Source organism: Phoxinus phoxinus (genome assembly GCF_949152265.1).
Source record: "Phoxinus phoxinus genome assembly, chromosome: 7".
Classification (NCBI taxonomy): Eukaryota; Metazoa; Chordata; class Actinopteri; order Cypriniformes; family Leuciscidae; genus Phoxinus; species Phoxinus phoxinus.
Genome location: NC_136882.1, coordinates 33,892,706 through 33,907,138, shown reverse-complemented (window position 1 = coordinate 33,907,138; position 14,433 = coordinate 33,892,706). Strand labels below are relative to the sequence as shown.

Genomic DNA, 14,433 nt, shown 5'->3' with positions numbered 1-14,433 from the left:
ATTCATCTTAGATGAAGCACTTGTGATAGACATCTAACCATGAGACCTTAAAACCACAGTTTGTCTCTGCATGATGGTCAGTGTATGAAATCTACTGCTGAAAAAAAAGAGAACAACTGATTTGAACAACTGACAGCCCTTGGCTTGAGCAGTTGGTATGGCTATATTTATATCAGAATAACACACCTCACACTGTTTCTTTAAACAGACATAGTATATTAAAACATCTGTAATTATTTCAGTCTATGTTAAGAGCTCCGGAATATTAAACAAAGTATGATTCATATCAAATAGGATTGATGAAATGTGCTTTTGTGATGCCTGACTGTTGCAGCAAAATTGAAGTAATTGCTAATTCAATTCAATTGTATTGCCAACATTTCTCAGTGGAATCTTAATTACTGTTCTTTTGCCATAAAACAGATGGGAAGAGGTATTGTGTTCATGTTATTACCCAGTGGATGGTTACAACTTGATTTATGGACCACTGTCAGTATTTCTGAAGCAATATATCTCAGATGAGGGTAACAATGGCTATCCCTTTGATATTATGAATCCTAAATGTTTCCAAAAATATGTTATATGAGTAGAACATATTATCTGCCCCTTAACAAAAACACAATATACCATCATTAGCCTATTTGATAAGCTGAATTTACAGTGCTGTTTAGCAGGATAGGTTTCATTATAATTGCAAGATTAAAAAAAGCAACATATGCTATAAAACTGCAGAATTGCATTAGTTCACTATACATTTTTGGATTGCCCAAATAATGCTGATGACTTTTACATTTTTTGCTTGTGAAGTAAAAAAAAACTTTAGTACATTTAACAGTAAAACTGATATTAAAGATTATTGAGATAGTTGAGGTCGGGGCTAGTTGTCACATGGGATTTTGCGGATGCTTGTTTGCTCAAAAAGGTTGAAGTGTGGTCCCAGGACATGTATTTCATAACTAAAAATAATTAGGAAATATAATATAATATAATATTTAGCTATATATTTCATGAACTGTTTATTATTCTATTCTATTCTATTCTATTCTATTCTATTCTATTCTATTCTATTCTATTCTATTCTATTCTATTCTATTCTATTCTATTCCAGTGACAAAGAACGTAGTTTCTCCATTTAATCAGAAGAGGGCGCTCGTGACCACGATTAGACTCTACAGAATTGTAGACCGAAGCTTCTGATCACACACACACACACACACACACACACAGGGTTCCAACGAATTGAGGATTTAAGTGAATACCAGCATATTAAACGTAAAATGCTTTGAATATTAAGCTTTTAAAATAATATAATATCATTTGCAACACATTAAAACATAGGCCAATAAAGCGAAAGACCAGGGTTTACTGTTTACTTATTTTGACAGCCTATTAATGCATTAAACATTAGACACAGGCCTAAATGTTTCCTAAAAAGACACTTTGACAAAATAATGTATAATTCGATATACATATTATGTAAAAAGTGCTTGTGTAGGCCTATACACAAGCACTTTATTAAATACAATTTATCTTATTTCATTAGATGTACAGATCGTTAATTTATATATATATATATAAATATATATATACACACACACACACATATATGCTATAAAAGGCCTACATGATCTGTTGTATTTTAGTACTCTATATAATTTTAACGACTTGGTAATGGAAATTATTTACGCTTATTACCCGTATTTTATTGTGAAATAAGTCTGAATTAAAAGAGTCATCCGTTGGAAGCGATGTTGACGGGCTCTCGAGGCCGCACTGGCCCCGTCATGCAGCAGGTGGCCTTACCTGCAACCCAAACCAGCCCTTGAACTGGAGAAACCCCGCATCCACAGAGCTGCACAGATGGGTCACCAGCCAAAATGAGTGCCTCTGCATGATTTATTGCGCCAAAATACCACGGAACTAATCAGCGGACAAACTAATTAATACAAATCTGCATTTTTGCATAAGTAATTAGAGCAACGAAACTCGCAGTGAAATAGGAGATAGGGATTTATTCAGTCGGGACACCCATTCAAGCAGAGAGAGATTAGTTTGGATTCACTGTTTCTTTCCGTCAGAGGAAAGGTCTGTTGGTTCAAGCAGAGGGTGTTAAAGGTCAAATTATTAATACATATCATTGGTATGACCTCATATTGTGTTGTGTTGGGAGGGAGATGAACATCTTAATGTTAATAAACCTGGCAGGATGCGACCTACTTCTGTTCGTTTGGTATCGGTAAACGTGTGATTTTTTTTATTGTAAATATAGCATAAGTAGCCTATGTTTTTCAATATATATTAGCTATATACTTTCAATTTATGTATCTTGTATAACTCTTTATTTACTCGCCTCAGTATTAAGCCAGAGAAACTCAGTCAGTGGAAAGCCTTTCAATGTAATATGACATCATAGAGCCTGTATATTTTTATATGCCTGTAATTTATAGACTAATAAACACCACATAAAAAAATAAAGAGTGCCAATGTGTAGGACGTCGAAGAAATGAGAAACGCAGAAGTAAAGCATGAACTTAATGTGAGAGAAGTCCAGTGAGTTGCTGTCAGTGGTGCTGAAATCACTCTCTTCGCGTCTCTTGGTTTGCATGGCAACAGGGACACACACACACACACACACACACGCACGCAAACAGACAGACGGCTTCCTATCGGACCTTTGACCAGCACAAACTTGTCGATTTTTATGAGAAAGATTAGCAGCACTCAGAGCCCATGAGTGTTCGTGGACAATTCATGGTTACCTGGTTATCAAATGTCTGCGGTGGGCCATTAACAGATGTCAGGAGAGATAAGCACAGATAAGCAAACAATGGAAATGAAATATGTTGCACGCATGAACAAACAGCGCGCGGATATATCCGAGACGCCCAACTCACACTTAGATCGAATACAAATAATTGCACTAGCCCACCTCGATGAAACAACTGTGAAACCTACAAACATCTTTAAGATGCTCTTATGAAGCTAAGCAAATTATTTCTGGTTATTCGTTGGACTGATTTTGAGGTCTAATGAACTAATTAAAATGCGAAATTAGGTTATTCAAACAGTAGGCCTATCCTAAAACTAAAGTCATTATTTATTTAAGGCATGGTTAGATTTAAGTTGTTGTTACTTGTCAGATGTCATCCTGTTGATATTAAATAATTCCCGAAAAAAAATGGTCTATTAGGCTATATCTAATTTGCTCAGAGCACAAATGCACGCTCCACGTGCGTTTAAATGCCACTGTATAGTTATTCTTTCATTTATATACTCGCCTTTTCAACGGTCATCGCGCTGGTCTATTTTTTAGGGGGTTGGAAGGGCGATGATATTAAATTGAATAGAAAACAGCAGATTTCGGACGTTGGATCTGGTTAGTGAGCCGTGAAACAGGCTTTTTGTCAGTGCGCGTGCGGCTCGCGTGCCGACCGACCAGCGTTGAAAAGAGGGGGACTCATTACCGGGGTCTCGAGCCAGACTTTGCAATTACTGTTTAATCAATAGCACGAGATATTTGTAAAAGATTAGCGACAAATCCCCCAAGCACCCCAACAAACCACAAAAACATCAATATTATAACTTCTCCTGTATCAGAATACAATTAGATTGTTTTATTTTTAAATAGGCCTAGGCCTAATTATAAGTAGGCTATAGGCTACAAATAGACATCTTAATGTTAACACAATAATAATAATAATAATAATAATATAGGTTTAGGTTTATTTATCGTATTCTTTTAGACAGATTATTTCCACTGATAATTAGTGACAAAAACTACTCAGTGATTATGAGCTAATTTATGGACACGCATAAAGAATTGTCGGCATTAAGACAACGGGATGTGGCTAAAGAAAGAGTCGGCCGTGATTGAATGTGTCCCACGCTTGAAAGGGTTAATCCATCCTGCGGGTACAAACAGGTCCACGGAGTCTCTAACTGGCGACAGATGGCCACTTTCTTTCGGCCACAAAGGGACGGAATACGGAGCTCTGGCGAATACAAATGGAAGAGATCACGTGACGCTTGAGGCCGTTTTCCTGACGTAGTCGGCCATATGGCGCGTGCCGGGGGAAGGGGCGGGGCCAGATGTCAATCACGGGCTCAGGGTGGGACTGTAGAGGCAGTGGCACAGACAGACATCCACTCGCATCCTCCAGCATCAGCAGCACCGCTATATAACCAGAGCATCACATCGGCGCAGACACATTAGGCTTCAATCCGCAGGACTTCCCACACCACGAGGGGCATGAAACTATCATAACAAGACATTCAACAAATCATAGGTATGTGATGTTACTGTCTTTATTAATTCTGTCTGTATTTCACTCGTTTGTGTTGAACTATTTAGACTATTAGCTCGAAATCATTCAGATAATTCAAGGAAGATGGTTGTCCACGTTGAACTTATAGAACGGAAATTGAATCATGAAGGGCCTATATTGTATTAGCAGATGCATGTATAAATGAAAATATACTTGTTAAATTGGTGAAGAAGTGCCAACCTGCACTGATAAGTTTATTGCACTTTTTCAACTACTTTGAATTGCATTACTGTTGAGGAAAATGTAGCAAATTTGTTAATATAAGAAAACAATTATGCTGTAACATAATGTCCAATCATACACGAAAGGGACTAATAAAATATATTCCACAGTTGAAATGTATAAACTTCTATCTGATATACGGTGCAATATCTGTCGTTAGGAATATTACGATTCAAGTTTGGATATATAGGCTATATTGTTGTTCAGTCGCGTTAAGCAGGAAGGTATACCAATTTACTTATGAGGATATACATTCAAAAAATTCTTAAAAAATTAAGGTTCTTCAATGATTCAGATATTTTTTTTCTTAATACCCAAATAATAAAATAAAGACTAGTAATAAATATGTTTTATTCATTTTGCATCAAACTTAAGCACAATCCTTTTTAAAATTAATCCATTCTTTATTTCAAAATGTACAACAGCAAGGGCTCTATCTGATTAAGCACTGATGTTACATAATAAAGCTGCACAAATAAGCAGCTATGATTCATCCACAGGTGATGTGTAGTCTAGTGCATGTCATACTTTAAGTGTTGCATGACTCACTTATGAAAGACGATACGGAGAAATGAATATTTAAAGTATTATGTACCCTTTTCAGAGTTCCAACATGACGAAGTCTTACACTGAGGAAAGCATGATGCTGGAGTCTCAAACCAGCACAAACTGGACCGACAAGTGTCACAGCAGCTCCCAAGACGAGCGTGACGAGGACAAGACCGACGATCCCATGCACAAGGACATGGAGGAGGAGGACGACGACGATGTGGAACTCAGCCGACTCGAAGAGGAGGATGACGAGGAAGAAGAGGAAGAGGAGGAAGACGGCGATGACACCAAGCCGAAAAGACGAGGACCCAAGAAGAAGAAGATGACAAAGGCACGTGTGCAAAGGTTCAAAATGAGGCGCATGAAGGCGAACGCCCGGGAGAGGAACCGCATGCACGGTCTCAACGATGCGCTCGAGAGCCTGCGCAAAGTTGTGCCGTGCTACTCCAAAACGCAGAAGCTCTCCAAGATCGAAACGCTCCGACTGGCCAAAAACTACATTTGGGCTCTTTCGGAAATCCTGCGGTCTGGCAAAAGCCCTGATTTGATGTCTTTTGTGCAGGCCTTGTGCAAGGGCTTGTCCCAGCCGACGACCAATTTGGTCGCAGGATGCCTCCAACTGAACCCCAGAACTTTTCTGCCCGAGCAGAGCCAGGAGATGGCCCCTCATATGCAACCAGCAAGTGCTTCCTTTTCCGCTCTTCCCTACTCCTACCAGACGCCCGGTCTTCCCAGCCCTCCGTACGGTACAATGGACAGCTCTCACATCTTTCACGTCAAGCCGCACTCGTACGGGAGCGCGCTGGAGCCGTTCTTTGAAACCGCGCTCACAGACTGCACCAGCCCCTCGTTTGACGGGCCTCTAAGCCCACCTTTGAGCGTCAATGGGAACTTTTCCTTCAAACACGAGGCTTCTTCGGAATTCGAGAAGAACTACGCCTTTACCATGCACTATCAGGCGGCGGGCTTGGCCGGCGCGCAGACACACGCGTCTCTTTACGCGGGCTCTACGCAGCGCTGTGATATACCGATGGAGAACATTATGTCGTACGACGGGCACTCACATCACGAGCGGGTCATGAACGCCCAGCTGAACGCGATATTTCACGAGTCGTGATTCTAATGGACATTTGTGAGACTCGTTACGGTATTCTGTTATGGCTGATGCAAAAAGAGCAACAACATTATATGCTTAATCTTATGTACGTATTTATTGTTGTTACTGCCTTTAGGAGAAAAGAGGATTCGTTTATTCTCGTTCACCTTATGTATTGTATTCTATAGCGCTTCTACGTTGCGGTCACACACACACACACATGTGGGAACAGGAGTGACCTTCTTCAGAATGTGTTAATTATCCATGCTACAAAATCACAAGCAATAATTTGGAAACTATGCAATTTTTAATCCAACACTGGGCCAATTATAGAAATGAATAGAGATTGATATATTTTTCAACCTATTACATTTTACTACTTATCTATCCCATACTGAATTATTTTGTTGTGATTTTGTATAGAATTGTTCATTTTTATAAAGTCAAATCCTAGCACCATTCCATGCAACCCACATATTAATGTTTTATAAAACTGATTTATCTCCTGTGTTTATATAAAACAGTACTCATTCCAGTAATAACCAGCAGGCAAGTGCTTCAAAATCTGTAATGTTGCCTTAGCAATGAATTACTGTAAAATCATGCAGAGTTGCACAAATCCCATCCTCTGAATCCCGTCTAATGTTATGTTCAATCAGTGATCCTTTGTGGAATTTCGAATTGCTTGAGTGATGGGGGGGAAAAAATCGGTGTTAGAGTCTCAGTGTTGTACATAAAAGCTTGACTATCACCTTTTAAACTCACCCTGTGTAAAAGCTGATCGAAAGGCCTGTCTTTCTAAGATGGAAAATAAATAATGGACTGAATTAGTCTGCTCAAACTATTCGGGTATTTTCGACTGAATTTTTATTGGCTGAGACGAAAGAACAAGAGTGAAGATGCAACCAAAAAAAAAAAAAGAAAAAAAAAGAGGTTGATTTAAAAGTGATTCTTGAGACTGTTGTATGTGTGTATCAGTTCATGATGAAGGTTTAAGAAATAAAACAGATGGTTTTGAATTTAACATTAGTATAATCATTTATGTAAAAAACATGCACCACGCCCACCCCTCTAGAATAACGATTTACCTTATATATTGTGATTTTTATTTTATTAACACACATATTTGTTCTAATCTAATTATTCAGGAAGAAACATAATACATTTAGGCTACAGTATCAAAGATTTCGTGTGATGAATCCGTAACTTAGACTTCTGAAACTGTTAGCTAAATTGTGGGACTATTAATATGTAAACTCAAGGTCATGTGAATTTATACGAATAGCCTACTATTAAATACATTTACATGATATTCGCTGTCAGTAGTTTTTAACATAATCTTAAGATGCTCTATCGATTTGGTCCTTTAGTGCGCAATAAGAATGCTTCTTACCTGAATGCTACAGCCAAAATAAATATAAAATCAGCCCGGAGCCCGATGCAGAGACACAATATAAACGCACCTCCAAAATTGTGACATTCCCCAGGTTTATTTGAAACCAGAAAGTCTCCTCAAATAAGATCTCATTATTACACGAAAAGCAGCGGAGAGTTTGCGCACTTGCACAGATATCCACTTTTGTATAGAAGATCGAGGTTTTCAACATATTTAGAAACTTCTAAATACACTGTATCTCTAAATACCAGAAGAAGAAAAAAATCACATCATACATCAGTGTAAATTATTTTTGTCCTCGAGTCGTCTATAATCCACAACTGTTCGTGCCTTTCGTGCAAACAAAATCTTCTTAAAATATATTGGATATTTGTGTTTTATTTGAAGAGCAGAAAGCCTTTTTCCATTACTAAATGAAGTCCAAGTTGTCACTCACGCTAAATATAGATTATAATGAAGACAAGAAGCTAATGGTGTAAAAGGAGTTATTGAAATAGCCTTCCCCTAACACATTTTGGACGAGCAGGTACGAAGATAAATGTACAAAAATACAACTTAAGAGCAAAAAAATCTTGTAAATATAATAACAAATATAGTAATCTAAAATCTTGTAAATTCCTGTAAAGTAGTCACACATGCGCGGGGTGAAAGAAGTTAGGAGGCTAGATAGAGCAATATGAGAAATCACGACTAACATCGTCCATAATTTTTTTTCTTTTTTTTTATAAGACTTTAACATTAAGAGTGTTTCATATAACCTATAGACAAAACTTTTTTTCTTTTAAATCAGCTGGCATAGAAGGAGAAACGTCCATTGGGACTCAGAAGCGTTGGCAACATCCTGGAACTGTCCAAGGTGCTGCCTGAGGAATACTTTTCCACACCCGTTCACTTAGTAGGCCTATGATTTTTTAGCACACCAAATAAACCAGGCCTCTATCATGACATATATGGAAAGAAATTCAGGCGTGTCTGAGGCAGCTTATATTTGTTGACATTAAACAAGTTTAAGCTATAGCCTACATCTGAGTGCCATCAATGTCTGACAAAATGAAAATATTATTGTTCACTTTTCTATTTCAAGCCGTCGTTTATTTTCTAAAACTATTATCCATGTGCAGTAGGCTACATTTTAAAATCACTAATAAATAATGCAATAAAAACTTTTGCCATTTAATTAGCTATTAAGGGAAATGTTAAAATATCAGCTATGCATGTATAGTAGGCCTATCATGCATTCTAACTATTTTTACTAGAGGTACTACTAATTAGTATACATTAACTTATTCTTTTTTTTTTATTTCTAGTAGCTTTTCCAATAGGGATTATTATCTTTTTCCTTGTCTAGGCTAACTATTCATTAGACATGATGACATATTTGTTACTAACACTAATAATTATTAAAACGGCTTGTCATAGTATTTGAAATTATTACACATTTTTGAACGATTTGTTGAAATAGTAATAGGCCTTATAGACTACATGTGAGTGAGGGCAGCGCGCGTGCTCGGCTAAGAAAGTCCGGTGGGCGGGAGCGCGCGCTCTAGAGGTGAATGGAGATGAGGAACTTCCTCAGGAGCCTAGCGACCGGGAGCGCGCCGAACCGGTAAATTAGTACACAAAGGCGAGTTTGCCCCACACACATTCACATTATGTTTGAATCCCCGTGTAAATCGATAAATGTCCTCAACGCGTGGTCGGAGAGTCAGGAAGAGTTGCGCGAGACGCAACCGGCGTCTCCTCCTCGCGGGACGGGAAAGCGAGTCAAGATAAAAAAGAAAAAGCGAAAAGAGCAGCAAAGCGAAAAACGCTCTGACTCGGCCCCTCAGTTATGCACCGACGACAACGTTCAGGGGCGAAAAGAAACGAAATATAGACCGGACGAACCGATTGTGAGAGGAATCTTCGAAATCGGGAAAAAGAGCCACGACGTGGTTCTCACAGCAACGCGGGTAACATGGACGCCCATTCAGCCCGAGACCCCTACAGGTGAGCACTGAGCAGCTCTAAGCTGTGTTTGCCCCCCATCCCCCCCCCCCGTTTCCATGGTGATTGAACGCCACTCATGTTTACTTCCTGTGTGTCTCAAGCTCAAAGTCATATTAGCAAATTAGTTTATTTATCGTGTTTATAGACACGACTACGCCTCGTAAGTAAACATAAGTAGAGACTGTATAAACTTGGTTTTATGAACGTTTAATCGTGGTGGTTACACTTTATTTTAAGGTGACGTAGTTACATTGTTGGCTTACACTCAGTAGCCTAATTTTAATTAACTAACGTTACATGTAACTTACTTACTAGAGTTACAGTTATGGTTAGGGTCTGGTTTAAGGTAATTTACTTGTAATTATGCATAATTTACTGTTATTACTAATAAGAACATGTAACATGATGTGATCTTAAATAAGTGTTGCCTGAATCGTTCTAGAATTGAGAGTTTTAGAATAATAATTTGGTCAAAATTTTGGTTATTTTTCTTTCTTGTACATCAATACAAACACATGATGCACAATTACAACAAGAGCTCTTGACTTACACATCAAGAAAGTTGCATTTTCAGAAATATAGCCTATGGATTCATCCACCAAACACACATTTGTCACTGCATGCACAACAAAGTGACCTTATCCTCGAGGCCATTGCTTCAATGACAAAAGTTTGTCTTTGAGGTCATTTTATCCGAATAAATGTTGCAGATATAGGCTAGCTTCTGAGAATCACTGAAATTGACTGAAAAAAAACATTTAGGCCTATGTTTTATGCATTTGGCAGACACTTCTATCCAAAATTACTTACATTTGATCAGATAATGCATTCATAATTGGCATTGCTAGTACCATGCTCTATTGTTTGAGTTCATTGTTTATGATTTCCAGTTTTGTTCGAGGCGATCATACAGTATCCATAGGTTTCCAATAGGCCTAATTCTCTATAAGTCAAGGGATAGTATTAGAGGTAAAATGTCCCCTTGTTGCAACATTGAAAAGGTTCACTATCTAAAATAGACTCTGTATCATCTCCACCAATACGCTGGTGTGTGGTGGGCGTTCTGGCGCAGTATGGCTGCCGTCGCATCATCCAGGTGGATGCCATTGGTGGTGGTTGAGGAGATTCCCCCTGTAAAGCGCTTTGAGTACCCAGAAAAGCGCTATATGAATGTAACAAATTATAATTATAAATAGCCATTTTAAATTCTTTTTAAATAAAACTAGGCCTAATATTTCCACTAATATTGTGCTGCTGCATCAGTATTCAATAAAATAACATATTTTTGATTGTTGTAAACATCAGAACCAAAAATAAGCATATTGTGGGCGGGCTTTTAGGTCCGTTGTACCCTACTGTAAAAATTACACAAGCAAATAGGGCTACAACAATATAGCAATCCAAATAAAGGGGGGAAAAAAGGGGGTAATGTCACTTCTGCCAGAAACTCATGTGTAACAGCTGTGTTGGTAATGGACTCCGGCTGACTGTTGTGACCACCTAAAGTAGGGCATCTGTCAGTCTTGTGGACAGTTAGCAAATGTCCAAGTAAATGATACTCAAAACTACCATCTGCATCATTACTCTAAGAAGATAACCATATGACTTTTTAGGAGGATTTGATTTTCATATCGGATATCAGTGAAACCCTAGGCCAGCATGTGTATTTTTTCTCTTTGGGTAATATTTAAGGAATCCAACATTTAATCAAGACATTTTAAGTTACTAGAAATATATGCAGAGATGAACTTTGTCATTTACGTGGAAACCGCAGCGGTATCAAGAATAAAGTGCGCATACACTGTAAGTTGCTGCCTTACATTTTTTACTGTAAGTACAATCAACTTGAATGATTAAGTCATTACAACTTAAATTACATTAAACCGACCTAAAAAAAAAGAAGTTTAATCTTGTATAACTTATAAAAAAAGTTGTTATTTAAAGTTGTGAAGTAACTTATTTTGATAAGTCATAACTTATTGATCATATAATTTTTTACTTGATGTGTGAATTTTCGTTTGCTGTCATTGATTGAGGCATTCATTAAAAAAAGCTCTCCGAATTTGCTGTGAGAGAGCGGACTCCTGGTTTACGCTGTTTTTATTGATCAGGAAACAAAAATGAAACAATTTTGATACACGCCCAGCAGTTTGAAGCTGAGGCATGTACTTCCTGTCTTTGGCTGTTGTTTTGTGCAGGCACTTTAAAGCATGAGCGCTGCCGAGTGCAAGAGAGCCTTTCAGTCAGCGTAAGCTTTATAGACAGTACTTTTCATCTGTGATCCAAGCTAATGTTATTAAGCCAGAGCTCTCATTACACAGAAAGCATTCATCTAATAACCCCCTATGGCCTTTACCAAATGTTCCCTTGAAAATGCCAAAAAATGACAGTGAGATCTCGATATACTGGGGTTCTCTATTTGTCGCTCATGTGCTTTTTTTCCGCCGAGGGATAACAGATCAGAATATTGCCCCTGATCCCTCAATACAGACAACTGTGAGAGATTGGAGGACATTACCCAGCAGACAAACACAATATCAAATTACTTGATTGCAATGTGGCATTTCAGTGCTTGTTTCTATGACAACACTGTGTGTTGGATTTCAGTGATTATTTGATACCTCTGTTTACTTCTCCCGTTGCTTGATTTCTGATTATGCATTTTATTTGTGTTGTCATTTAGACCTACAAAACAAAAACAATTGTGTTCCATCAAAATATTAGAAATGAGAAAATATTAGAAATGTTTCTTGAGCAGCAAATCAGTAGAATGATTTCTGGAGGATCATGTGACACTGAAGACTGGAGTAATGAGGAAGAAAATTCAGCTTTGCATCACAGGAATGAATTTTAAAGTGTATCAAAATAGACAATAGGCCTAGTTCTTTTAAATTGTAATAATATTTCAAAATATTACTGTTTCACTGTATTTTTGATCAAATAAATGCAGCCTTGGTGAGCAGAAGATACTTCTTTCTAAAAATGTTAATTATTCAAAACTTTTGACAGTTAGTGTAAACATATTCGTTATTTACTCACTCTTTTTTCTTCTTCTTTGGAACACAACATGGATTTTTGGAGAATATTCGGACTTTTCCATATAATCAAAGTGAATGAGGACCGGAGCTGTCAAGGTCCAAAATTATATTTTTAAAAAAGCACCAAAAATAAAGGTTCTTTATTGGCATTGATGGTCCCGAACCTTTCACATCCAAGGAACCTTTCAATTACACAAAATGTTCTTTATAGTGGAAAACGATTATTATAATGTTCACACTAAGAAAAACATGTGAAACTGTGGAACTGATCACTGAAAGGTTCTTTAAGTACCCCAAATGGTTCTTCTATGCTGGCATCACTGCAAAAAAAACTTTTTTATGCAACCTTTCTTTTAAAGAGTGCAAAAGTAGTCCACATGACTCAGGTGCTATAATAGCCCTAGTATTTTGAAGCCATAATATGGTTCATTAGGTTTGTCCTTAAGTACTTTTGTAATTTGTTGGAACAAAATCATATGGGTTTGAAGCGACATGACGACGCTGAGTAAATGATGACAGAAGTTTCATTTTTGTATGAACTATCCCTTTAAGACAGCACTAGCCAGGGCTGACAACAGGACAAACTGTAAATAATATATAGAGTTTCTTTTTTTAGAGGTCAGCACTCACTATTTCTACCGTATGTTTTAAAAATACCACTCACGAGGCATCACCTACAGCCCGCTGCCTATCCAGAGTAAACATGTTAGCTCACCTTTTACAAATGAAAGTAGAGCCCGCTGAATTGGCCTCATATTCAGCCGCAACCACAGAAGAGCACGGGAGACTGGGATTGTTTGCCAAAGGGATCTGGGTTTGACTTTTTGAACCCTGCATTTGCTTAGCATTGGCCTTGGCTTTACTTCAGTTTGTCTGTTGAATGTACAAACACCGTGATTTGATCTGGGTGCCAGAGCAGTTCACGCCTCCAGTCCACGCAGTTCATTTAGATCACTCTGGTGGGTTCATGCCATGTGTGTGCTGCTTTTACCTCTGGCTCTGTAAACGTATACGAACAAAGCTCATGGGGCAGAGATTGCAAATGTATGCTTTTATTTATTTAATTTTTTAATCATAAAACTGGATACAGAAGGCAACCAGTTTAAGTAAATGCTGCATGTTGCTGAAAAGCGTCTAAAATGTTTGCACTGAAATCTACTGCTTAAATGATGGCTTATTTTGCAACACGGGACGGGAGTAAGCTATTTTCTTTGAATGTGCAAGACTTCCCATTCATTACCGGTAGTTGCTATAGGGAAATAACTAGAAGAATGACAATGTGCAGTAAACAGTAAAACTATTTGCACTACAAACTAGTTTGTTTATGATAATTAATTAAAATAGAATGATAGCAAGTACCAGTTTGCAATATTAAGCAGCATAACGGGCTGTTTTTGTCTACAATAACAGCAAATGACACCGGAAGCCTGTGCACATTCAAGTTACAAAAACATCTTTTTAATATCTCATTTGTTTATCCTAGACAGCAAAGAGTTTACACTGAGTATTCTTCTTCTCAGATTTCTATACTGAAAAAAATCCCTTATAATCTCACGTCAGAGTTTCAGAAGAGATCATAGTGCATGCAAAATCTGAGATTAAAATGATTTATTCTTATTATTATTATTATTAGGCCTATTAAATAAAATTTATCTGATTCTATTTAGACCAAGTTATCTAAGCTACAGTACATCTCAACAGTTGTTACTTTTGTGTCCGTTTTAATTGCTACTAAACAATTTTAGGATAAATATCTGACACAAAAGTACGGTGGCCGAGAGAGCTCAACTTGTTGTGACTATTGGTTGTGTTGTG

At 37.7% G+C, this 14,433-nt stretch overlaps 2 protein-coding genes across 2 annotated transcripts in view; both read left to right on the top strand.

Moving 5' to 3' along the window:
* The first annotated feature begins 3,947 nt into the window (after positions 1-3,947).
* On the top strand, positions 3,948-7,498 carry neurod1 (neuronal differentiation 1). The gene is made up of 2 exons (XM_079619608.1): positions 3,948-4,286; positions 5,152-7,498. The coding sequence occupies exon 2, from the start codon at positions 5,161-5,163 to the stop codon at positions 6,214-6,216; it is 1,056 nt and encodes a 351-aa protein (XP_079475734.1). The 5' UTR covers positions 3,948-4,286; positions 5,152-5,160; the 3' UTR covers positions 6,217-7,498.
* A 1,632-nt stretch (positions 7,499-9,130) lies between these two features.
* The window catches only part of cerkl (CERK like autophagy regulator), a 59,912-nt gene continuing 54,609 nt past the window's right edge, over positions 9,131-14,433 (top strand). The window contains exon 1 of the mRNA XM_079618665.1: positions 9,131-9,580. Within this exon, the coding sequence (XP_079474791.1) occupies positions 9,244-9,580 (337 nt within the window). The 5' untranslated portion in view covers positions 9,131-9,243. The remainder of the gene's footprint in view (positions 9,581-14,433) is intronic.